Raw genomic sequence first — 27386 nt, forward strand, 5'->3', positions numbered from 1 at the left:
GAAACATTTAATCCATAGCAGAACTTCTTTCATAATTAGTCAATCTTCTTGAAACAAATCCTTCCACTGCTTTTTTTTTTTTTTGGTGGTACCTGGGTTTAAACTCTGGATCTTACAATTACTAGGCAGACACTCTACCACTTGAATGCTTTCTTTGCCTAGACTGGCCTGGACAGTAATCCTTCTATTTATGCTTCCTTCACAGTGAGATGACAGACCACCATGTTCAGCCATTGGTTGAGATGGTGTCGTGCTAACTTTTTGCCTGGGCTGTCCTGCATCCAGAATCCTCCTAATTTCTGCCTCCCGAGAATCTAGGATTACAAGTATAAGCGACTGTACTTTGTCCTTGCACTGCTTCTGCAACTAAGTTTATGTAGTGTTCTGAATCCTGTGTTGTCATTTTGACAGTGCTCATAGCATGTTCGTCAGGAGTAGATTCCACCTCAAGAAACCACTGTCTTTGCTCATCGACAATTAAGGAAGTTTTGTTTGTTTGTTTCAGTGTTGGGGATTAAACCCAGAGCCTTTTCCATGCTAGGTGAGTGCTCTACCTAGCACTGAGCTATAGTCCCAACCCGCTCATTCAAAGGAAGCAGCTCCTCATCCATTAACTTTTTATCATGTGATTGCAGAAATTCAGTCACATTTTTCAGGCTCCCCTTCTAATTTTTGCAATTTCCATCACATCTACAGCTATTTTCCCCACTGAAATTTTGAGCCCCTCAAAGTCATCCATGCGGGTTAGGACTAACTTCTTCCAAACTCCTGTTAATGTTGTACTGGGGCTTGAACTCAGGGACTCACCTTGAGTCACTCCACCACACCTATTTTTGTGAAGGGTTTTTTGAGATAGGATCTCTCAGGACTGGCTTCGAACCGTGATCCTCCTGATCTCTGCCTTCTGAGTAGCTAGGATTATAGGCATGAGCCACCATCACCCGGCATCTTGTATACTCTTCATGGTGTTAAGAGACAAAATTACAACAAATCTAGGTTTTTCCGATCTTAATTGGTTTCATTTGTGGTTCTAAAATCGTGTAACAGTCTGGGCTGAAAATGGTTCAGAATGTCCCGCTGTACCACAGGGACAAGTTTGTATTTATAGTTGGAGAAAGGAAGTGAGGTGCAGCAAATGAAAGGGAGGCACAGATACAGACCAACTGGTCACAGATCATGTCTGTCTAATTTGAATATGGTTTAATTGGCTGCTTATGATTGGCTGAGACTCAGCTACTGGTTATAAGAAACAGTCTGTTTACATGTCAAGTTAGGTTACACGTCACTATGCACAGAGAAACATTTAAGCCAAATTTAAAATGGAGGCAGTTTTAGGCAAACATAACAATGGGACCTAGAATGGTGGATCTTTCCCAGAAAGTTTTCAATTTACTTTGCCCAGATTCACCGGAGAAATCACTATCTATAGCAGCAATAGCCTTACAGAATATATTTCTTAAATAGTGTGACGTGAAAATGGAAATGACCTCTTGATCCATGGGCTGCAGGAAGGACATTGTGATAGCAGGCATGGAAACATTAGTCTCATCGCCCATCTCCATCAGCTTGTGGGTGTCCAGGTGCAATGATAGTAACACGGTGAAAGGAATCTTTTTCTGAGCAGTGGTTTTCAACAGTAGGTTAAAGATTTTCAGTAAATCGTGTTGTAAATAGATGTGCTGGCATGCAGGCTTTGCTGACCTAGTATAGTTCTTAAGGGAATCATAACTGAGTACTGGCTTCATCATAAACTTACCAGCAGTGTTAGCTCCTAACAAGAAATCCACTCTGTTCTTTGAAGGCTTGAAGCCAGGCATTGACTTCTCTCTAACTAAGACATCTTCTTCCAATAGAAGGCTGTTTTGTCTGCATTGAAAATCTGTTCTTGAGTGTAGTAGCCACCTTCATCAATTATCTTAACTAAATCCTCTGGATAACCTGATGCAGCTTCTCGGACATTTATGTTATAGAGATGGCTTCTTTCCTTAAACCTCACAAACCAACCTCTGATGGTTTCAAACTTTTCTTCTGCAGCTTCCCCACCTCTCTCAGTTTTCACAGAATTGAAGAGCATTAGTCTTGCTTTGGACCAGGCTTTAGTTTAATGGAATGTTGCGGCTTGTTTAATTTCCTATCCTCCCCACTAAAACTTTCTCCATATCATTCATATGTCTACTGAAGAAGCAGTAGACACATGAATATTTCCTTTGAGAGCAATTTCTTTGTGTTCATAACTTGGCTTTTTGGCTTGAGAGACCTAGCTTTTGGTCTATCTCAGCTCAACAGCTGAGATGGCTTCTCAGATGACAGATGACATGGTTCTTCACTAAACTTAATCATGTTCAGCTTTTGATTCAAAGTGAGAGGTGTGGGGTTTTTTCACTTGAACACTTACAGTCCATTGTAGAGCTATTAATTTGCCTAATTTCAGTATTGTTGTGTCTCAGGGAATAGAGAGGCCCGAGGAGATGGAGAGAAATGGAGGACTGGCAGGTTGGGGGAGCAGTCAGAGCATATTCAAACATTTATTGATTATCATCTTAAATGGGCAGTTCATGGTGTCCACTAAACAATAACAATAGTAACATGAAAAATCACTGCTCATAGATTTCCATGAAGATATGATAATAATGAAAAAATTGAAATATGGTGAGAATTTCCAAAATGTGATACAGAGACCCAAAGTGAATATATACTATTGCAAATATGGCAGCAGTAGACTTGCTCAATGTGGGATTGCTACGAAACTTCAGTTTGTAAGAGAAAACAGTGCAGTTATCTGTGAAGCACAATAAAGCAAAAAGCAAGACACTGATTTATGAAGGTACTAAAACTCATCCCCAGGGAGCTTCAGAGAATTCAAGGAGTCCTCTCTTCTGAATAGTATTAAATTTCCTAACTCTTTCTAGTTTGCTAAACCAAATTGTGTCCAAATTGCCAATAGGATGGTAATTCAACCTTTATATAAAATTTGTGAAGAGTCTTTTCAAACGTTAAAAAAGGTGTAACCTGGTGCTGGGGGAGTAGCTCAGTGATAAGGTGCTTGCCTAGCATCAGAAAGGCCTTGGGTTCCATCCCCAGCATGGAAAAAAGTTGTCCACGTGGTTTTTTACTTGCTTCCCCTTAAACCTGTTATTTACTATCTTTCGAGAACAAGTTTTCTTGTCACTCAAACTGGACACAGGCACCCAAGACTAGTGGTTTTCTATTAACCTTATTTTTTCCGGTGCTGAGATTCGAAGCCAGGGCCTTCTGCCCGCTGAACCCATATTCTTCCATTGAGCTACAGTCTCAGTTCCCCATATCCGTTTTTTTTACACACCAACACTGAAAACACGCAATTGTGGTGAAGCCGGCCTCAAAATACCCAGAACTTGGAAACCACTTACATTTCAAGAGATGAATTAAGTGAAAAGACGTGTACAAAGAAGCCATTTTCTATGCTTCTATCGCATGCAACACATTGCACTCCGAGTTACTTTACAAGGCGTCTCTCCGGGATGGCAGAGGCGACAGGGGCAAGAATTGTGCACAGCTGCAAATTTGCACCGACGTGGCGTGAGCCAGCGCTGGCGTTGCTAGGGAATCTGCAGCCGGGTGTGGGCCGCAGGTAGCTTGAGGGCCCACCCCGCCCTCACGGGGGCGTGTCCATCCACAAGATTTTCCTCCGAACCAATCGGGAGGCGGGCTGGAGGGGGCGCGGCTCGGGGGCGGGGCGGGGCCCGGCCGTCGTGGCTCCTCGGCCGTGAGCTCGATCGCAGAACTGGCTTGGAGCTCGAAGCGCGGCGCGGGCGGGTGGGTTTCCCCGCAGGCCATGGAGCGGCTGACGTTGCCTCCGGGCGGCGCGGCGGCGGTGGACCAGTACCTGGAGTACCGGAGGTGAGGCAGTGGCGGGGACGAGGACTCTCGCGGCTGGCCCGGCCCTCCTAGCCCGGGAAGCAAGCAGTGGTGTCTCTGGCGGGGAGACCCGGTGGGTGGGCGAGCGCTGGGGCTCCGGGAATCCGTTCCCAGACTGTGCAGGGAGGCCTAGATTAATTCCAAGTTTCATCTTTCTGTAATTAAATATGCCGACGCGAAGCTCTATTCAGTAATGAGTCTCTTCTGAGACCACTTAAGAGGCCTCCCCTTCCAAGAGGGATTATTAACTCTAGATTTATGCCTGAGTTCAATTGCTTTCCCCTCAGCCCCTCCCCCCTTCTCTTTATAATTGGCCGTTGAAGAATTACGCTTTTGAGTATTCTGGGCATGTAAAAGTTTAGCTGCCATCAAGTTTGCATGTTAATTCAGTGACCCCGTAAGTCGTGAACTTCTGAAGGTGCTGGATTTAGGAGAAAGATCACCAAAAATACACCTGTCCACTTCTGTACACTTTTGAAGAGATTTCTCCTGAAACAGGAAATGCAGCCACTCCTTTGGCTTGAGGACACTGTTCTGGTCCCTGGCAAAGGCCCATGCACCTGTGATAGTATTTTGTTTGTTTTCCGTCACCTAAGAAAGGTTCGACATTGGGAGTCTGGGCTATGGGAGACACAGAAGACTGGCAGGAAGACCAGCAGTTGAGGCCGGGAGGATGGATGTGTGTACAAATCAGAGGTGAGACCATCCTGGTGTGGCCTGGGACACCTGAGCAGAGGGGCTGCTCTGCTAAAAGGTGGTGGCCCCACATCACTCCCGGGGTGTCCAGGCAGATGAGTTTCCTGGCTGACTGCAAGCTAGTGTAGTTTTTGGGCAATGCTTAGAACTCCCTGGAAATTCTGAGCAGGAAAAGTGAGATTGAGGAGCGTTAGGTGGGTGTAGGTAAACCTGGGAGTCCTGGGCCTTGGCAACCACCATCTAGCTCTTACCCAGAGCAGAGCCGGCTCCTTTGGCCTTGGATTCTCTAGCTTTTCCCTGGGTGGAAGTCACAGGGCCCTAGTGTTGACTGAGAATTTAGATACTTAGGTAGCTGGATTATGGGCCTCCAGCTGACTCTTGCCCAGAAAATACTAGGCACAGTCCTGTGGGAATTATTTTTGTAAGCATAAATATCACAAACACTTCCTTTTACAAAGACATTGTCAGATTCTTTACTTACGTCAGAATTTGGGAAAGGTGGGAAAAGTGGACTTGGGTGTCTGGATATGAAGGGGTGGATGGGAAGGCCTAAAGATGAATTTCCATCAGAAACACTTTCCTTCTTCAGTTTTCCTTAATTTAGTCTTGCCTACAAGCTTTGGTGGGAGGCTGTTGGAGAGGAAGTGTAGTCTTTTACTCAAAGTGTAGGAAGCATGGATGGTGACACATCCCTTGAGAGCTTCTTAGAAAAGCATTCTCAACATAGATCCCCTTGAGATTCTGGAAATACAGTAAAGTTAGAGCAGCTCTGGTTTAGATCTTGAATATCAATAATCTTTTATTTAAAAGATCCGCATTCATCTGAAGATCTTCCTAGTATCTGGTGGTATTCTTTGTGATAGCTGTAATAAAGTGAAATGGTTCAAACTTTTCTTAGAATAAAATGCCTTACAAAAACGATTGTACATCTAGACTGTTTAAGTAAGGAAGACTGTGTTGGTTTTGCAGCTTCTGAATTGTTTTTTTATTTTCTACCTCAACTAACTGTTTTGAAGTATGGAGAAAAGTGTGTATTGCACAAAACATTATGTAGCATTCTGCAAATCACCCTTTTATCACTATTAAAGGAGACATTTCTTCCATTTTGAACAACTTTTAATTGTGCTTTCTTTTTGCTCCAGGGAGGCACTCTTTATTTATTTTTTCATAGAAATAGTGGGGGCTTAATTTTTCCCATAAAATGTTGGAATCTGAAATTAAACAATGAAACTTCTGATTACCAAACACACAGATGTGGGTTTGAATTTGTGCAAATCCCAGTGTGTTTTTAGTCATACAAGTTTAAGATCCTGGCCAGGGTTTGGGTCAGTCATGTTGGCTCTGTATTGATTTTTTTTTCCTTTTTTTTTTTGGGGGGGATACTATTTTTAAAGAATGAAAGCAGAAGGTTTAGCACCTTTTTATTTTTATTTAAAAATTTTCTTTTCAGCCCAGACTAGCCTGGAACTTGCTCTGGAATCCAGGTTGGCCTTGAACTCATAATCCTCCTGCCTCAGCCTCCTCAGTGCTGGGAATATAGGTGTGCACCACCACATCTGTCTTAGGCTGTAGCTTTTAGTAAGAAGAAGGAATATGTTTGCTTCAGAATCAAAGGAGAAATTGGGCTGATTATTGCTAATCCTCCACTGATAAACCCTGATCAGTAAACTCAGATATTTTGAAATCGACTTTTAATTTATAATCTTTTATATAGGAAGAGTAGGGGAGAAGGATTTCTTTTCTCAGTTATCAAAAGGTTCATGACTGAGGCACCTTACTAAGAGAAAGCTTACAAATTTACCTAAGTTTTATGTGACATAGGAGCCTTGGAAGACAAAGACTGAAAGAAATAGGACATCCTGTGCATTTCATGCTTACGTTTGATGAAGAGTGGACAGTCTTCAGATTCAGAGATGGGTGATTGAAGCACAGAAGAATATTGTCTAGTGGCAACAAACTGGAGGAACTTAGCAAGGCCTGTTTGTTCAGATTCTTCTCTGTGTTGTGCTTTAAAGATAAGTGTGTTCCTTCCTCCCAGATAGAGGGAGGACACCTCTGGAGTTAAGGTCCTATGACCTGTTTTCAGGGAAGAAGAATGTGGGGAAGGTGAGAGTAGCTTTCCTGCTTTTCCTGTTTTCTTGACTGCTAAGGTGCCTGACAAATTTTGGGATAGCATATCCTGAATTCTGTCAGAAGCACAAGTTTTATTGTCATTGTATATAAGGTAATTCACATGTATTTAAAGTAAAAATTTAAAGTCAAAGCAGCCTTTCTTTTCAATAGACAACGATGGAGTTTAGAATTTTTTGGCGGCACTGGAATTTGAACTCAGGGCCCTGTGGCTGAATTTTAACTTGGAAGATACTTGAAGCTTAAGACAATTATTTCTTGTAGAATTGTTGGTGAGGATGATGGAGGGAAGTTATTTACTCCTGAAGAATATGAAGAATACAAAAGAAAAGTTTTACCTAAGCGCTTACAGAACAGATTATTTGTGAGCTGGCGGTCACCAACAGGAATGGATTGTAAACTTGTTGGCCCAGAGACACTGTGCTTTTGTACACATAGGTAAGATATTTTATTGCTGTTTTCTGATGATGAGAAAATAAAAACTATGGCAAAACATATGCTCCTTCTATAAATAACACTGATGATTAAGAAACATTTAAAAGTAGGCTTTTATAAAATACAGTAAAAATGTCTAAAGGTTTTTAAAGCTATAATTAATGAATATTTGTGATACCCTGTTAGAATTCATCCTTGAGTCTGTCACCTTAAGCAACTTCTCTCTTGCCATTGGTAAAAAGATATTGATGCTCCTGGGGCTTTGCCAGGGATCTTTCAGTTTGCTGGGGAGCAGAGTCTATTGGAAAAGGTAGACGATGGCAGTCAGACTGCAGAACTGTTTTACACAGTTGCTTGAATTGATCCACACTGGTCACGTGATCCATCTACAAATAGATGCATTTCTTCTCAAATGGACTCACAACCTTTCACATCTTAATGAACTACTGTGTTGATACCTTTCCTCATCATCTTTTTTCTTTTTGCTTTTGTTTTGGTCTTTTGAGACAGAGTCTCACTATGTAGCCCAGGTGAACTAGGAACTTGTGATCCTTCTGCCTCCTAAGTATTTGGATTATATGCATGTACCACCATGCTTGGCCTGAGACCTTTCTTTGAACAAAAATATAAGCATGCTGTTTTTTATTACAAATGGCAGTGTTCCAAGAAAATCACACAGGGGAAGAAGACATGAAACGTCAGTCATTACTTATTTGGTCTGTGTCTGAGGTTCCTATTTTGTTGTTTCAAAACAAAACTCTGCTTCAGAGTTTACCTCTGTCTCACAGTTGTAAAGACCATATTGCTCTGCAGAAAAATCTCTGAACCTATTACATGTTTTCAGGTAACAACTTTTTAACTTTTTGTTCTAAGGGGAACTGCCCTGTTTCGAAAGCAGTCTCTGGGTCTGTTTCATGAGAGACTCTTTGTATGGTTGCTATTTACAGAGCTGTATTTGCGGGAGGTTGTTAGGCAGTTGCCAGGATGAGTAATGTACATAGATCAACTGTAAACTTATCTAGCAACCTTAACTAAAAACACTGGAGGAATGGAGGATAAGGGATGTGTTGATATCTGTCAGAATTAAACACAGGTTTGGTGAATTTGTGATGGTTTTAGAGTTTATTCTTAATAAAAATTTAATAGCAATTTCTTATCTATCTATAATTTGAACAGCATAGAATTGCCCCTCAATAACCCAACCCAACTTTGATGGAGAAATTTTTCTGTTGCACTGGTCACTCAGTAAGATCTCTATCCAAACTTGTTTTCCTGTTATAAAAGTAATACATGGTTATTAAGGAAAATGGGGAATTTACCAGAGCCAGCCACTGTGAGTACTTTTTGCTTTATCTGTACAACCTTTTCTTTGCACAGTTCATTTAGTTGTTAATTTTGTGTATGTATAAATATTGAACTATTCTTTCATGACACACTTACAGAAATGTGTTTCTACATGGGTGTGTAGTAATCTCAGACAAAGGTTTAGATAGCTGCTCGATATTCTAGCTAGTCGAGTGGTGTTTGTTGTGTTCCTTGGAGGTGTGGGTGAGACTGAGTTCTGCACCAAGTAACAGGGCAGGGTGGGGGAAGGGAGATCTGCTTTTACCTGCTTTATATGTGGTATTATGGGTCTGTGAAAGTTTTTATTTAAAGAGAGAATTTTACAACAAAGGACTTTGAAACTACCCTCTAATAATTTATCCATTTCCAAATGTTAATAAACATCTATATCTATATATAATTTTTGCTATTATAATTATTGATCCGTTTTCATATGTTTATAAATATATCTATGCCTATATATAATTTTTTGCTATTATAAGTATTACTGCTAATACTGTCTTTATGCACAAAGGTTTTTCCATATGAGAAATTATTTTCTTAGGATATATTTTCCAAAATGAACTTTTGGGCTTAAAGGATGGACCTTTGAATTGGTTCTTTCAGTATATTCTTGACAGTCACTATATGTAATTGTAAATTACATAATTATAAGGGTTTTTTTTTTTTTTTTTGGTGGTACTGGGGTTTGAACTCAGGACTTTGAGCTTGAAAGGCAGGTGCTCTACCAATTGAGCCATATCCCCAGCCCTTTTTGCTCTGGTTATTTTGGAGGTAGAGTCTTGCTTTTTGCCCAGGCCAGCCTGGACTGCAAACCTATTTTAAACTTCCCACCATCACTGGGATGACAGGCATGCATCACCACACCTAGCTTTTTTATGTTGAGATGGGATCTTGAATACTTTTTTTGCCTGGCCTGGCTTAGAACTGCTGTCCTCTCTATCTCAGCCCCTGGAGAAGCTTGGGATGACAGGTGTGAGCCACCATGACCAGCTTTTCAATGGTAGAGATGGAGTCTCATGAACTATTTGCCTGGGCTGGTCTTGAACCATGATCCTCTGATCTCAGCCTCCCGAATAGTTAGGATTATTGGTGTGAGCCACTGGTGCCCAGCTAAATTACATATAGTTATTTATTTTTTTTAAAAAAACCTTTGGTTCTTTTTGCTAAGTGAAAAATGGTATGCCATGGATAGTTTAACTTACATTCCTTAGATCAACATCAAGAATAAATGTGGTATTATTTTACTAAGTAATACCTTAAGAGAAGGAAGCAACTGACCTATTACTTACAAATTAGTCTGGGAGTATAACTCAGTAATAGAGCACTTGCCCAGCATGCTCAAAGCCCTGGGTTCACCCCACTACCACAAAAACAAAGCAAACAATAACAACAATACAACTCTTGCAATGTTTTAACAGTCATTAATTTATTTTGATGTTGAAAGCTAAAAGTTATTCAAATAAATTACATTAGTACATGTTTATTGAACTTCAACTGTAAAGAGCAAAGCATCAGAATAAATGTAAGTTATGCACTTTGATAAATATTTTTATAAAACTTTTTTCATACTCTGAGGATATGAATCCATATTAAAGAGTCGTAATAGCTGGGAGCCTATGGCTCACACCTGTAATCCTAGCTACTCAGGAGGCAGAGATCAGGAGGATCACGGTTTGAAGCCAGGCTTGGCAAATTGTTCATGAGCCCATATCTCAAAAAAATCCATTACAAAAAAGGACTGGTAGAGTGGCTCAAGGTGTAGGCCCTGATTCAAACCCCAATCCCTTCCCCTCCACAAAAACAATGCTGCAGTGGCAAGTATTTTAAAGGAATTATATTTCTTGATATTGCTGTGAAACTTCTTAAATAGCTAAAAAAAAAAAAAAATCTAAATCTAAAAATGTGAAGACTTCCTTTAGCCAAAGCTGATAGAAATATTCCACATAGGAAAGTTTTCACTTTATTATTAGGAATAACAAAAGGACAAAACCAAAAAATGAATCACATTTGCATTTAATGTAATAGATATTGTGATTTTTGGCAATACCTGGATTGTGTTTGTATTTATTTCCTTTTACCTTTTTAGGTATAAACAACATAAAACTGACTTTGAAATGATTCCACAGCAGCGCCCCATTGATCTGCCTTGCCGAGTGACTGGCTGTCCGTGCAGGGCTTATCACTATGTCCCTCTGAGTGGTGCCCAGCCCATTCGTTGCAGGTGCAAACACTTTGCTGACCAGCACAGCGCTGCACCTGGCTTCGCGTGCACTGTGTGTAAGTCACAGAGTCCTATAGGGACATAGGGCACACTGTTGTCTTTACTGAAATCTAAGTATGTTTGGTATCAAGTTTGTTCAGCTATAGAGTTAATGGTAAACAACCCAAAATTTAATAATAGATACTTCTTAGTATGGTTAATAATCACATATCCCAATGTCATATAATTTAAGTAATAGTAATAGATTTTTTTTGGTGGTATTGTGGTTTGAACTCTGACTTGCTAGGCTATTGCTTGAGTGACACCCCCAGCCCTTTTTGCTTTAGTTATTATTCAAATAGGGTCTTATGCTTCTGCCCAGCCAGCCTGGACTGAGATCCTCCTCTTTATGCTTCCCAAGTAGCCAGGCACATGCCACCATACCTGGCTTATTGATTGAGGTGAGGTCTTGCTAAATTTTTGCCTAGGCCGGCCTTGAACTGCAATCCTCCTGACCTCTGCCTCTTCAGTAGCTAGGATTACAGGGGTAAGCCACCATGTGTGGCTAGATTTTAGAGAATTACTAGACACTATCCAATATAAACTTCTAAGTAGTGGTAGTTTAATCAACTCAATTCTTTTTTTGGCGACTGGGCAGAGACGGTTCTGTGGATGGATCCCAGGGCATACTACCACTTAGCTACATCCCCAGTTCTCAACTAAATTCTTTACAGATTAAAAACAAAGATTTTATAAGTGAAAAATGTAAGCCAATATGACACTGTAAAAATTTCACATTCTCAGGTTAGGGATGCCCGGTGAGTAAAATCTCCGCAAACACTCCCAAAGCTCCAAGCTCTGAAATCTGAAACACTTCTGGTCCCAAGGACTGGCTAAGGGATACTCATGCTGGGAAACATTTTTAACGGCAGTAGCAAGAATAGATGGCTTTCATTGGCTAAGTATGGAAAAAGTTGTAAAAAGCTTATATACTTGGTTTCCTCACATTGTCCGAGGTGTGAGTGGGGGTAAAGATTTTGTTAATTACATACTCTGGCCTCCATTTCAATATGGTTTGCTTTCTACATTACAACTTTGTTAAGATACAGTTAACAGCCGGGTGCCAGTGGCTCATGTCTATAATCCTAGCTACTCAGGAGGCAGAGATCAGGAGGATTGAGGTTTGAAGTTAAGCAAATAGTTCTTGAGATCCTATCTCAAAAAACCCATCACAAAAAATGGCTTGCAGAGTGGCTGAAGTAAGAGTGCCTGCCTAGCTATTCACAATAGCCAAGTTATGGAAACAGCCAAGATGCCCCACAACTGACGAATGGTTTAAGAAAATGTGGTGTTTATACACAATGGAATTTTACTCAGCCATGAAGAAGAATGAAATCTTATCATTTGCAAGTAAATGGATGGAATTGAAGAACATCATTCTGAGTGAGGTTAGCCAGGCTCAGAAGACCAAAAATCGTATGTTCTCCTTCATATGCAGACTTTAGGGCAAAGGCAGCGATGTTGTAGGACTTGGGTCACATACTAAGGGGAGAGCACATACAGGAGGTATGGGGATAGGTAGGAAAACCAAAACATGAAAGTGTTTGATGTCCCCACTGCAGAGGAGCTAATACAGAAACCTTAAAGTGACAGAGGTCAACACGAGAAGGGGATCAGAAACCAGTGTAAAGATCAGTTAGAGATGAATCAACCCAGGTTGTAACACATTTGTACATGGAAGCAATGCTAGGAATCTCTCTGTATAGCTATCCTTATCTCAACTAGCAAAAATGCTTTGTCTTTCTTATTATTGCTTATGTCTACTCTTCAACAAAATTAGAGATAAGGGTAGAACAGGTTCTGCCTGGAAGCGAGTGGGGCAGGGGCAGGGGGAGAAATGGCCCAAACAATGTGAATAAATGAATAAATAAACAAAAAAACACTTCACTTAAAAAAAAGTGAAAAAAAAGAATGTACTGTTGAGGCTGGGGAAGCAGCTTAGTGGTACAGTGCTGGCAAAGCTTGCTGAGGCCCTGGGTTCAATTCCCAGCCCAAAAAAAGAGAAGAAAATGTATTGTTAATGCTTTGAAAATCAAAGTGCAACAATCACTAAATATATTAAAAAAAAAAAAAAAGAGTGTCTGCCTAGCAAGCATAGGTCCGGAGGTCAAACCGCAGTGCTTCCAAAAAAAAAAAAAAAAATTAAAAAGTGGTAGAATGCTTGCCTGGCAAGTGTGAGGCCCTGAGTTCAACCTTCAGTACCATACACACATATAAAGATAGAATTCACAGATCATACAATTTTTTGTATGCAATAGATCTTTACAATTGATTTTTTAAAATATAATTTAGTAGTCTTAACTACATTCATGAGAGTGAATATTGTGCAGTCACCAACACAATACATTTTAGAATGTTTCTGTCACCTTAACGTGTGTCCATATTCATCAGGAACCATTCCTTATTTCTCCCTCCCTCTAGCCCCAGGCAGCGGCTAATTTACTTTCTTCTGTGTGTGTGCTGACTCTGGGCATTTCATTGTAAATGGAGTCGTGAGCATGTCCTCTTTTGTGGCAGGCCTCCTCCATTTGGTATAATGCTTTTACGATTTGTTCTTATTGCGCAAGCACCAGTGCTTCTGGATCTCTGGCTTTTCTGCGGAGAGGATCTGCACAGTTTCCACATTCTCCCTTTACCTGGTCCTGGCCACTGGGCCGTCCGAATCATTCCTTCTTTTAACTCAGTTTTGCATTTCCTAGGAGTGCAGTGTTTAATCCAGTTTATTTTAGTGCCTCTTGGTTTTTAAATTTTATCCCCCCTTTGACATACCTCTTGCTACTTCATCATCTTTCAGAAGAACGAGCAGTGGCGAGGAGGGAGGACAGCCCTGGAGGTGTGAGGGCCAGGTTAGAGGACCTCCATTTGGCTGGCTTTTTGCCAAGCTAAATGTGTTCGCGTAGACAGCTTAATGCCTGGGGGGCAGGACTGGGAGGGGGAGGGGAAACGAAGAGGTAAAGGAAGTGAACATCTTCCACATATGTATGGATGTGGAACACTGAAACCTGTCGAAGTCACTTTAAGAAGGGGTAGAAAAGGGGGAAGAGGGAGAATAATGGAGGAGATGAACCAAACTGGGTTACACTGAACGCATATATGGAAATGTCACACTGAAAACCCCTGCACAACTATTATGTACTAATGAAAATGTTTATAGAAAAGAAAATATTGAACTCTCTTACCTCTTGACTCAGGTTCCAAGTGCTCAGGGTTTCACAGCTGCTTCACCTGTGCCTGCGGCCAGCCTGCATATGCCCACGACACGGCGCTGGAGACAAAGCGAGAGTGACTGGCCCAGGGGAAGCCAGTGGGGCAGGATGTACCCTACGCAGCAATGGGAGGGCTGACTGGTTTCAGCTCACTGGCAGATGGCTACATGCGCTTAGATGACAGTGGCGTGGGTAAGTGATGATATATGAAATGTATCAGATTTTTAAAAATGTGTTATTGTTTGTTTATCTTTGGAGACAGGGTCTTTGCTATGTAGCATAGTCTGACCTGGCCTTGAACTCTGCATCCTCCTATCTCTATTTCCCAAGTGCTGGGATTACAGATGTGCACCACCACACCAGTCTGCCATATGGCTTTTATGTGTGATAACAGTATTGAGACTTTATATTTGTTTAGCACTTTATATTTGTCATGCTTTTTAGAAAAATATTTTCTCACTTGATTTTTATTTTATAAAAAAGATTTCAGGCCAGGTGTGGTAGCCCCTGCTTATAATCCCAACTGCTTGGGAGGCAGAGATTGGGAGGATCATGATTTGAGGCCAGTCTAGGCAAAAAGTTAGCGAGACTCCTCCTCTGTCAATAAGCCAGACATGGTGGTGTGAGTCTGTAATCCCAGCTATGCAGGAGGCCGAAGGTAGGAGGATCCTGGTCTGAGGCTGACCTAGGCAAAGACCCTATCTGAAAAATAAGTAAAGCAAAAATGGACTGGAGGCATGGCTGAAGTGGTAGAACATCTACCTAGTAAGTACAGTGCCCTGAGTTCAAACCCCAGAACTGCCGAAAAAAAAAAAACAACAACAACAAAAAACCCCAGATTTCATTGCTACTGCCACTATACAGTAAATACATTGTCATTCTAGAAAAGTTGGAAAATGTAAGGGAAACCTGTTGAACTCTTCTAGGAATGGGGGAGGGGAGATAGAATGATGGAGGGGTGAATTCAACTATGACATAGTGTAAGAACTTTGGTAAATATCACAGTGCACCCCGATACAACAATAATGTGCTAATAAATCAAGAAAATAGAAGGGGAGAGATTCGCACTCCGACACTTACACCCAAACCTCAGTCCATGTCCCTGTTTGTAGTAGCTTTATAATATTTCTTTGTTCGCTATGTTACAGTTTGCCTGTTACCTTTTTGTGTGCAGTTTTTGTTATTCTAGTCACCTCATTCAGGAAACATATCAAACAGTAATATGCTTATATGTGTAAATGTGTATTCATGTAGTCACATCCATGATAAAAATTTTTGGTATATGTATGTACACACATATTTTTTTTTTAATCACAGGATGTATTTTATTATTTGAAAGTTACATAAACTGGCTGGGTACAGCGGCTTACGCCTGTAATCCTAGCTACTTGGGAGGCAGAGATAGGTGGATTGTGGTTTGAAGTGGGCCTGGGCAAAAAGTTAGCGAGGCCTCTATCTCAATAAAAAAGCTGGGTGTGGAAGACATGTCTGTAATCCCGCTACATGGGAAGCACATGTGGGAGGATCATAGTCTGAAGGTGGTTGTGGGCAAAAAGTGTAAGACCCTATCTTTAAAAAAAAAAAAAAAGCAAAAAAGGGCTGGGTATGTGGGAATGTGGCTCAAGTGGTAGAGTGCCTGCCTAGCAAGCATGAGGCCTGAGTTCAAAACTGAGTTCAAAAAATTACATAAACATAAATGTATATTTTCTTGTAAAATATACAAATAATAGAGATGAAATGTAAAGACTATCGAGCACTTCCCTTACCCCAGGTTCTTTCCCGGAGGACAGTTTACTGTTACCAATTTATTTTTCAATTTAACATATATTTTTACAGTTTACCTTTTTTTCTTTAACTTAGAAATGTTTTGAAGGCAAATTATGTCAGGACATATTCCACACAATAGATATGTCAGTTTATCTAACCATGTTCTTGTTCGTGGCATTTAGGTTTTTATCCTTTTTTTTATCATTGAAAGCAATCTTGCTAAGGGTTGGGCATTGTGGCTCATGCCTGTAATCCCAGCTATGTGGGAAGCAGAGATGAGAGGATTGAAGTTTGAGGCCAGCTGGGGCAAAAAACCCAGTAAGACCCTATCTCAAAACAAGCCAGATGTGGTAGGACATGCCTGCAGTCCTAACCATGCAGGAGGCATATGTAGGAGAATCAAGGTCCGAGGATGGCCCTGAGGGAAAAACACAAGACCATACCTAAAAAATCACTAACACAAAAAGGGTTGGAGGTGTGGCTCAAGAGTAGAGTGTTTGCCTGGCAAGTGTGAGGCCCTGAGTTCAAAAAACCCCAATACAGCAAACAGAAAAGCAAACAATCTTGCCAAGGAAAACCCTTGAACTTGTCCTTGCGTCCTTGCATACATTTGACTCCAGGGCAGTGAGGAAGTAGAACATTTGGTCGAAGCATGTGCACATGTATAATTTTAATAGAGTTTGCCAAATTGTCTTCCAAAAATGCTGTGCTTGTTTTATTTCTTGTAGTGTTGATTTGGCTTATTCATTTCCTCATAGGTAATGGACAGCTTTTTGCCCAGCTGGGGTGTGGGAAGTCAGTCTGACCCCTTGGTTAGTGAGAAGAGGACCTTCTCCTAGTTATCGGCCATTTTGCTTTCTGCGAGCTCCTGTTCATACCGTTTGCTCATTTTTCTCTTTTCAGCCTTCCTCACTGTCTTACACAAAGTGTTTTCATACATTCTGTATACGAATCCTTTATTTATTTTGCAGGTATTTTGCCCCAATCTGTCACTCGTCTTGTAATCTTAAATTAAAAAAAAAGTATTTGCAGTGTGGAGACAGGCCTTCCTTACTCCAATTTTTGTCCTACTCTGACTTTAGAAATATACTGTTCCTCATTTTATCTTACTATGCATTTTTAAATGTTTAGCCTTTGCATGTCTCTGGAATTTATTTTTTGTAAACATGTGAGGTAGGTGTGTCTAACATCAGTTTTTGTTCAGCTTGGTGGCTAGTTATCCTAACACCATTCCTCTCCCAAATTATTGAAAACTGTTCTAGTCTACTACCTTCCTGGTATATTGTGTGCCAATATTACATACTTTTAATTATTATGGCTTCATGTTGTATTCTGATATTTAATATGCTTCCCATTTCTGTTCATCTTTCAAGGTTTCCTTGATGCTTTTATGCATTTTCTCTTCTAGGTAATTATACCGCCAGCTTGTTAAACTGAATAAACAGGTTCTCTTGCAGTTTAATGGGTACATGATTCTATTGGGTCATGCAACAGCTACAGAAAACCCACTCGAGTGCAAAAATAATAGCTATTGGTGATGGTGATCAAACCTTTGTGTTGCCAAGTTGTCTCAGCCACGGCACTTACATCACCCCATGACTCCTCGTGACAACTCTGTGTGTTTGATTATCATTTTATAGGTGAGAAGACTCAGCATAGAGAGGGGAAACAACTCGCTCTGTGTGTTCAATCTGCAGGGTTGGATGAAACTCAGATGTTACCATAGTCTCCTTGGTGTGGTTCTTTGTTGTCTATTTCTGGATAAATGCCATATTATTTTCATTACTGCAACTTTATGGTAAATAAAAAATTAACTCACAACTTCAATATTACTTCAGAATTTTCTGACCTAGTCCCACCTTTTAATTCTTTCAGAACTTTGCATCATTTTCATTTTGTGAAGTTACAAAACCATTGTGTTCTTTTCATTGAGAGTCCAGTGAATGTAGAAATAATTCACATTTTAAAATTTTGTCTCCATCTTTCATCCTCTTCTGTGTAGCTAAGTGGAATTCTGAAATTATTTTCCTAGAAGCCCTGTACAATTCTGATTAAGTTTCTTTCTAGGTATTTAGTCTTTTTTTTTGTACCATATATGAAGTTCTTCCATTGTTTTCTGATTATTCCTCATTTATAAAAAAGCAAATGTTTTCTGCTGCTTTTGTTACCAGTCTTATTACTCAATCTTAGAGTTTTTAATAGATTTTCAGTTCTTTGCAAATAATTTCATTTTTGCCTCTTCCTTTCCAGTATTTATGGGCTCTTTCCCTCTTGGTGATTTTTCAGTACTAGGATCAGAACTCAGAGTCTTGTGCTCGCCAGGCTCTTGGTTCATTTAATGGCTAGGAGTTTCATCATAACAATGGTAATACCTGGCACTTTTGTACTTTTGGGATTTCTAGTATGTATCGATCAAGTATCTGCCTAGTATAAAGAAAGAAAATCTCCCCTCTAGGCCCCTGAGGGAAGTGGGGGTGAGTGAGGAAATGGCTGGGCTTGGTTCCTTTGTGGTGCAGAGGAGGCCATAATTCCTGACTCTCAGGGGGCACTTGGCAGGCAGCTGAGCTGTGAGATAATGGGTCTGCCTTGACATCTCTCACAACGGGGGCAAGGTGACCCCAGAGCAGAGCTGAAGGTGGGACCCCAGAACTGGGGGATTCAAAATAGGAATTGACAGGCATTGAGTCAAGTGTGAGGCTACCAGGCCCTACAAAGTGAGAGACAAGTTGGGCCAGCCTTGAGCATTTGAGATTGGTAACTCATGCAGCCAGCCAGCAGAGGACAGCACAGGGACCTGAATGGACCTGAGTCCCTCCTCCCCCACCTCCATCCCCCCATCTTCCCTTATATTCTCACACGCCATGAGAGAGTAGCTGTGATGGGAAGGGCCAGGAGTTGGAAGGACTGATCAGTTGTCCCATGTTGTTCACATTACAAGGTAGGACTAACTTTGAAACCAGTTAGAATTAAAGTCCATTTCCTTCCCTCTACTCATGGTGTGGGGATGGAGGCATGCCAGGAAGATAGAACAGTTTTACATTTTCTCTGTAGCTTCCTTCCTTTTGGTTCAAGAGCCAATGCCTTTAGCAGTTGGTATTTATAGTTTGTGGTTTGTGGTGGTCGACGTTTCCTCATTTCATTGAAGAAAGAGCTTTCTTTATTTTCCATATTTTGTTTTTAGATGGTTTCTTAGTAAGGAATAGGTTAGAAATATTCTTTCGCCTTGACCAGAGGTTCCTTATTGTGACTGTGTTGCTTTAGATAGTTTTGTAAGTATATTGGTGTTTAGTACTTCTTTGCTGATATTGTTACAACGATGCATATTTTCTAAGAAATGCAAAAATAGCTTTTTAGCCATTTGCCTTTATGTGGCAGATAAAAACTGAAATAAAAATTCCTTTTTTCCCCTTTTGTTTGCTATGCTGGGTATTGAACCCAGGGTTTTGTGTTTACTAAGCAAGTGCTCTACCAGTGAGCTACATCCCCAGCCCTAGGGTTTTTTGAAATAGGGTCTTGCATGTAGCCCAGGCTGAGCTTGAACTCATGATCCTCCTCCCTCTCCTTCCTGAGTGCTGGGATTACAAGTGCACACAACCAAGCCTTCTTCCAGTTTTCTTTCTTTGAGATACGTTCTTCCTGAGTTGCCCAAGATAGTCTCTAATTCCTGGGCTGAAGTGATTTTCCTGCCTCCACCTCCCAGGTAGCTGGGATTATAAGATGTACACTATTGCACTTGGCTAAAAATGTCTAATTTATTTCATATTAGAAGTAATAAGTTGTCTATATCTTTATAAACAGATTTAATTTTCATTCTCCATATATTTTGTTCCCAGGTGCACCTTCAAGTGAATTTTTAGACTCTCCAGTGACAGCCATGGACCACCCATTTCTAAAAGCATTGAAAGCACCAGAAACACTGACAGATGGTAATGAAGGTAGAATGTGAGATATTTTTGGATGCTGTAAGAAAAATGTGTTTTGATTGGTTTTCTAGGATTCTTTTTCCTTTTATTAACACAATTTTATTTCAAGTTAATCTGTCATTTTTATTTTCTTTTTATACTTGCACTGCTAAAAAGCAAGAAATTTAATTTTGTATTGGGAAAAATAGCTAAATCTTAGAAGTAGGGGATTCTGATGACTATTTTAAACCTTATTCTAGTACGTTACTCAAGTATTTGAGTAAGAGTGCCCTCTAGTGGACCTGTTGCCTAGATCCGTTGGGTTCTCCCCAAGATAGAATCCAGTGATAATCATAGGTTAGGAAGGTTTTATTATTTATCAATTAAAAGCAAGTAGAATCCATTTTTAGCACTAGTATTCCATGTTTCTTTTATTGGAAAAGAGAATAAAACACTGAAGTTAAAAATTGAAAGTGTTTTTTCTGTCGTTGTGCTGGGGATTCAACCTAGGGCCTTCTGTGCTAGGCAAGTGCTCCATTACTGAGCTGCACCTCCAGTCCTGAAGATGAAATTGTGTGGTTTATTAGGTACTCAGAATTTTAAAATGAGAATTTTCTTTGATTTATTTGTATTTAACATGCCCTGATACTTTTCACAAAGGATTTTTAAGGCTGTTTACAAAAACTCCAATGAAGTAATGATAAAACCCAGATCGAAGCAAAAACTGAAATCTGAGAACCCTCAGATTTCCCCCCTCACAATTGTGACACCTTTCAAGATTGATATAATTGCTTCATTAAATTTTAGATTTGACTAAGTGTAGTGGCAGCTGTGGTGAAGGGGCAGGTGCATTCAGTTAAATACTTTTCCTTATTAGAAGGGAGTAAGCATGAGGTCCTCAGTGCTAATGAATGTCATACCAACACTGAATTTCAAAGAAGGGTCTGAAACCTTCAGTGATTCCGTGGCCACGGTCCTCAAGAGCTTGTTTTCAGCAGACACAGCCTATCGTTCCTTGTGCTCTGTAGCCACCTGTGGTAAGAGTGATACTGAAGCATTAAAGTGCAGCTCTGTGAAGGTGACTCTGTAAGAGGCATAGCTCAACTGGTCCTTATTTTTTTTCTCAATAAGGCTTTTGTTAAGGATAGTCAATGGTGTGGTTGTGCTCTGTGGCAGGTGTCTGAAGGTACATGCCCTTACATTGTTGGTTGAAGGTGAATTCGTTCACTTTAGAAACTAGAACAGGTGTTCAGGTTTATGTCTGATTTGGGAAATGAAAGGATCCACCGAGGACATCCACTTGTGCCAAAGGTGAACTTCTTTTGTAGGCTCTACAAAGAAAGCTAGATTTCTCCTTCTGAAGTGATTTTAAATTCCTTTCAGCACACAAGCTAGTGCTTGATTATTTTTTATAGTGAACACCATGAAAGAAGGCTAAAATTATTTTAGTTCTGGAAAAATTTAAAACAGGTAGTATATTATTAGGGTTGCCTATTCAAATCTATAGGAAGGACTGGTGGAATGACCCAAGTGGCAGAGCACCTCCATAGCAAGAGTGAGGTCCTGAGTTCAAATTCCATACTGCCAAAAAAAGTCAAAGGAAAGCCTCAACAATGTATACTGTTACATATTATCTCATAAGCATAACATGGATTTTAGTTAGAAGATGTAAAAAGTAGTTGGAAAAAACTAAGTGTATTCTTATGTAGAATAGTTATGTGATATTATTTAGTAGAAGTTGAATATTTGGAGAATGTTTGCCACAGAAGGTTACTTTTGTCTTGCAGTGTCATTCTTTCCAGGAAAGAATTAGAATTTCTGGTTGGAAGAATAAAATATTTTCACCTGGCAGGAAGAAACCTAGCTCTCTGTCTCTCTGTCTCTCTGTCTCTCTGTCTTTCTCTCTCTCATCTCAGGGGAATATATAATGATATAAATATATTATTTAGATTTTTTTCCATGTTAGCAGGTACAAGTAGTCAAATTTCTTCCATAAGGAGGTCTGAAGAAGATGATATGGCTTTCTTTGAAAGACGATACCAGAAAAGGGTAAATTTTTAGGAAATTCACTTGCATTAAGTTTTTTTTTTTTTCTCCGAATTCATTTATTTTTGATAGAGCACAGCCATTCAAAATGTGGAACACAGTATCAACACAGACTATAAAGGTTGGGGAATTAAACTGAATTGATATTCCATTTACATTAGTGAATATATTAAGCAAATAATGTAGTCTTTAAAAAGCTTCACTAGACACTATATAAACATAACTAAATTTCTATCTAAATGAACTGTCATACTGCTTGTTTTTCAGGTTGAAAGACTATAATTATATATTTCAATTACATGGCAGTAAATACAAAAGCATTTTAAATAATCTGAACTGTATGGTGTACTGCAAGCGGGAGTTTATTCTACAACAGTCCATCATCCTCCTGGATAGAAAGAGTGCTGAACAACAACAATACATACCATATAATACTTTCCTATCACTAATGAAGTTTATAATCAGTTATGCATGTACTTTGCATAGAAATTATTTTTAATGTCAGAGAGGATGTCAGCTATTTTTGGTAGACTTAGATACCAGCTTTACCACCTATTAGCTATTTGAGCCCCTTAAGTCTGTGCTTCAGTTTCTTCATTTTTAAAAAAGATTTTATCTAAATACCTACTGAAGCCTAGTATTTTATTTAGTTTCTTCCTGCCCTGTCAGAAGCTTCTCAACTTTGACAATTTTCAGTTTCAAAAAGTTCCATCTAATCCATGATTATCATTTTCAAAATCTTGTCTAAATCCTTCAGAGTTCCCAGTTATCTCCATTAAACCCACAACTTACATGGCTTTGTGAAGACCAAACCAAGGTTCATCTTGTTGGTGAAGGCCATCATTTCTATCAAGATTACAGTCTCACTGAGTATTCAATTTAATCCCTACCACCAACAATCTGACTTTCTGTGAAGGCTCTGTGTCCTGCGTAAGCTCCTTACCTTCCATATTAAAGGAAAATTCTGACAAAATTTTAGTTACTTGCATTTTTGAAACAACCGGCATTCAAGTAAAGTATTTATGCAATTTTAGAATAGCCATGTTCTTTGCAGTCTCCCATAAGGCAACACACCAAATATTTCAAAAGGCAACCATACATTTGTTTTTTTATGCTTTCTAAAAACAGCTTATGGACTAAGTGTTCAAATCAAACTAAAGCAACTTTGCTTTTACTTTTACTTCACATCTAAAAAGGATTAGGCCTAGCAATCTCCACTTTTCCTAACTTGTCACCATCCTCATACAACTGTCCCTTTGCCACTCATTCGAATTCACATGATCAGTGCACTTAGCAAGAAAATGAATAAAGTGACAAGCAGTAAAATCTAATTCATGCCAGAACACATGGCAGAAGTTACACAGAGAGCACACACAACATTACAAAAGTTGGGAATACTGTTAATTTCAAATAGACAATAACCAAAGTGGGACTTTCATGCCAGAAGTCCATTTAGTCAAAATCACGATTTGTAAGAACAAGTGGTGCCACTAGTGTCCAAACATATAGCACAATGCCAATCCAACTGGAAGAGATTTTCACCCAGACAGCTGTCCACTGACTTTTCATTTCACGAGAGGGCTCATACCTTGAATAAAACACACACAATAAAAAGAGGATTAGTCCTATAATTCCTTGAGCATGCCACCACTGGACAGACTGACCTTCTTTTGGGATTGTGCTTGTGGTATTGAAGCCAATTATGCTTAGTAGACTTGGGTTGCAATTTGTTTCTGGTTCATTTGTCATAGCAGACCATGTCAAATACATCGTGTAGACTGTAATTACTGAAGACTGTAACAAACCACATCTTGGTTGTGACTCTTGGATTTTTGGCAGTATAGACATTACAGAAGCACCAATGCAGAGGAGCATGTTAACACTGATGAACGCCTTATTTTCTGAACAACTGGCTGGATGAGTATAGTAGACAAAGAACAAGATGATGGCAACTAAAGACAGCAGATAATTCAGAGCTGTGGCTGACAATAAGGCTGCATACCAACATCTTGAATTCCCTTCTTCCATTTTTTCAACCCATGATTCATTCCAAGAATGGGCAAAATCAATAAGTAAGACTAGTTGAATGAGGATGAAACAAAAGGGCACCTGCCATGCCTACATAAAACCACACAGTTGTAAAAGTTCCTTCTGGAATGAAGAATGCCCCAATAATAATTGCAATTGCTGCAGCAAATTTAAAGAACCAGAATCCATTGTGTACTGCAGCTCTCGGGTCACTGCTGCTCTTCACTTTGATCATTAGCAAAAACAGAAGAAGATAAAACATAGCAAGCCAAAGCACAAACGATATACAGCTTTGTAGCCAACCAGAATATTGCAAGGAACAACACCTTTCTCATTCTCACAAAACCCAGGAATCTTATTCAGTTGTTCTTCCATGCCCGGTATCAACATTACACAAGCTACACACACTCCAACAAGCAAGAAAAGTGCATAGATTAATCTAGTCACAGTGGAGTTGTTTCCACTAGGACAGCATCGACACAGCAAACATGGGGCACTACCACACAAGCATGGAATCCAGCTTGCCATGGAGCACAGCCCCAGGACGCTCCCCATCTCCACAACTTCACAAGGACAGCGGACGCCATCAAGATGGAGACAGCCTCTTTCTTGCTTTTCTGATTCAGTTTTTTTTTTTTTAAACACAGACACTATAGAAAGATTATACCTTGAATGTGGAACATCATTAAAAGTAAATTTGTGAAGGTTTTACTTATGGTTGGTGTTAAGGCTTGAGATTTACTTAGAATAATTCAGACAGAAACGGGATTAATGAATGTGATAGGTAACACACAGGTCAATGTATGAGTCATAAACACTGATTAAATATGCAAATAAAATAGCAATCAACATCAGCCATAAACATATTTGTAAATTATATGCATGGTGAATTCTTTTTATGTATGTACCTTTAGTTTTTAATTTTATAGTATGTAATTGTCAGGGGGAGAGGGGATGGAGCAAGGCTGGTTAATGAGTACAGGGGTAAGGTGGATAATGTTTTCTAGCAATCAGGATAGCTGTGGTTGACAGTGATTAATTGTATGTTTTAAAATAGCTAGTAGAGAGAATTTTGAATGTTCCCGCACAAACAAATGACAAATGTTTGAGAAGGTAGACATGCCATCCATCCTGATATGATCATTATACATTTTAAACATGTAGTGAAATATCACATAGTACCTCATTAATATATACAATTGAGTCAATGAAAAATAAAAAAGTATATATTACAAAAGCCAAAAAAGATTGTCAAATAAAGACAATATATTTAAAATTCTTAATATGGACTATTTTTTGAGACTTTATGGTACTTACAGACTTTATGGTATTTATAGACATATCCAGTAGTCTTGAAGTGTTCCCAGCTTTCAGTAATAGGGACGGTTTCATCCATTTTATTCTAGCATGTAAACATCTTGGGGTTAAGCATAGAATTTTATTCATCTTTATATTGCCCCTCATACCTAGTACAATGCTTTAGATGTAATAAGTTTTCAATAAGTATTTAAGGAAAATTGAAAAAAATTGACAATACTTTCATAGATTTCAACTATTTACACTTTTTAACTTACGCTTTTCCCTTGTTTTTTAACTTACACCTTTGATGTTTCATTGCATTATTCGTATTTGAGAATTTTGTTTTTGTGTTTTGCTGGATGAAAGAATGTTGGCTTAAGGAAGTATTTGGAATGATATTTCAGCTATATGGCTGATAATGCTTTTTTTTTTTTTTTTTTGTGGTACTGGAGTTTGAACTCATAGCCTTGCTCTTCCTAGGAAGGAGTTCTACCACTTGAGCCACACTTCCAGTCCTTCTTTGTATTGGTTATTTATTTTTTGGCGGTACTGGGAGTTTGAACTCAGGGCCTTATACTTGCTAGGCAGGTCCTCTACCACTGGAGCCATTCTGCCAGTCCTGCATTGGTTATTTTTGAGCTAGGGTCTCGCTTTATGCCCAGGATGGCCTGGACTGAGATCCTCTTACTTGTGCTTTCCTGCATAGCTGGGATGACAGGCATGCAGCACAGCACCTGCCATTGGTTTTAATGAGGTCTTGCAAACTTTGTGCTCAGGTTGGCCTAAAACCACAATCCTCCCCACCTCTGTCTCCCTGAGTAGCTAGGATTACAAGTGTGAGCCACCATGTGTGGCTGAAAGTATTTATTTTTGACTATTTATTTATTTTAGCATATTATAATTGTATGGGGGATACACTGTTATATTTACCTATGTACTTACTATATATCTTAGATTCACCCCCTCCAACTTTCTCCCTTATTTCCCCTCCCCCCTCAAGGAACCATTTCCAAAGGTTTCATTGCTCTATTTTCACACATGAATTCAATTTACATCCACCATAACTAGCCCTCCTTTACTCTTATGCCCTCCCCCCTCCTACTGGTACCCCCCATAAAACAAGACCTGTTATATCTTCTTGTCCTTCGTTTTGTTTGAAAGGGCTTTCTGTAGGATTATTTTATACTTGTGGGTTTTGCTGTCTCTCCAACTAGGTAACAAACTCCACAAAAGTAAAGACACTTCTTTTACTTTTTGTTCTTCTAAAATTCTTAGATAAGAGCTCACTAAGTAACTGAGAGAAAGAATATTAAATAAATTCTCCATCTATGAGCAGAGGAAATGAGTAGAAGAAAGATTGGTTTGTTTTTCTTGATGAAGAATTTTGAAATAGAGGGGGAGAGTCGGGCACAATTTAAGGCAGAGGGAGACAGCAGAATGACAGTTTTGCAATGATAAAAACTTCCTGTGTCTGTGCTGTAGTCATTATGTAGCTCTATAAGCTGAGATTAAATAAAGTTAAAGATTAAAATTTATTCTCTCGCTAGCCGTGGTTCAAATGGATAATAGCCACATATGACTAAGCTACCTTATTGGACAGATGTAAAACCATTCTATCTTTTCCGAAAGTGTTTTTTTTTTTTTTCCGAAATTTCTGGCCTAAGTGTGTCTTACTTTGTTTGGGCTGCTATAATAAAATGCCATAAACTAGTGGTTTATAAACAACAGAAATTTATTTCTTAGAGTTCTGGAGGCTGGGAAGCCTTAAAAAAGTGCCTGCAGATTCAGTGTCTGGTCCGAGGATGGTGCCATCTTGTTGTGTTGGTGGAAGAAGCAAAGGCAGTTCTCTGGAATAGAGCTCTTTAATCACTGCCCGAAGTCCCCACCTTCTGCTAGTCATCCCATTGGTGACGAAGTTTCTGTATATGAATTTTGGGGCAGACACAAACACTCAGATCCTAGCAAAGGGAAAGACACAGTAGGAGTATCTCCTCATAGAGGGAGGGTAAATGTTCAGAGTGATAAAAGAAAAGGCTGTTTTGTAGCACCTTAAGGGTAGGGCTTCTAATCAAATCAATCTTCATTCTTGGAACACACATTCACAGATTAATTTTAGTTTCTTAGGTTCTGGAACTCCTTCTGTCCCTCCTCCAGAGACCTGGGTAGTGTTGACTGTGTTGAAAACATGCCAGTGTTATTTGCTTGGGGGATGGTAATGGGAGGAGTATTTTTTTTTTTAATTTTTATTTTATTCATATGTGCATACAATGTTTGGGTCATTTCTCCCCCCTTCCCCCACTCCCTCCCTTATCTCCCCACCCCCTCCCTCTTCCCCCCTACCCCCTCACTACCATCAGAAACTATTTTGCCCTT

At 39.6% G+C, this 27386-nt stretch overlaps 2 protein-coding genes and 1 pseudogene across 2 annotated transcripts in view; 2 read left to right on the forward strand and 1 right to left on the reverse strand.

Moving 5' to 3' along the window:
- Nucleotides 1-3722: 3722 nt before the first annotated feature.
- Fam221a (family with sequence similarity 221 member A) lies at nt 3723-22376 on the forward strand. The gene is given in 6 exon segments (XM_074065156.1): nt 3723-3879; nt 6988-7161; nt 10592-10782; nt 13957-14163; nt 19572-19673; nt 21607-22376. Coding segments are annotated over 6 exon segments (834 nt in total). The 5' UTR covers nt 3723-3814; the 3' UTR covers nt 21702-22376.
- Stk31 (serine/threonine kinase 31) overlaps nt 19578-27386 on the forward strand; it is a 127632-nt gene continuing 119823 nt past the window's right edge. The window contains exon 1 of the mRNA XM_074065157.1: nt 19578-19664. The gene's annotated coding sequence lies outside the window, so the exon portion shown is untranslated. The remainder of the gene's footprint in view (nt 19665-27386) is intronic.
- Nucleotides 22059-24331, reverse strand: LOC109690520 (serine incorporator 1 pseudogene; annotated as a pseudogene).

The sequence above is a fragment of the Castor canadensis genome, chromosome 2 (genome assembly GCF_047511655.1).
Source record: "Castor canadensis chromosome 2, mCasCan1.hap1v2, whole genome shotgun sequence".
NCBI lineage: Eukaryota > Metazoa > Chordata > Mammalia > Rodentia > Castoridae > Castor > Castor canadensis.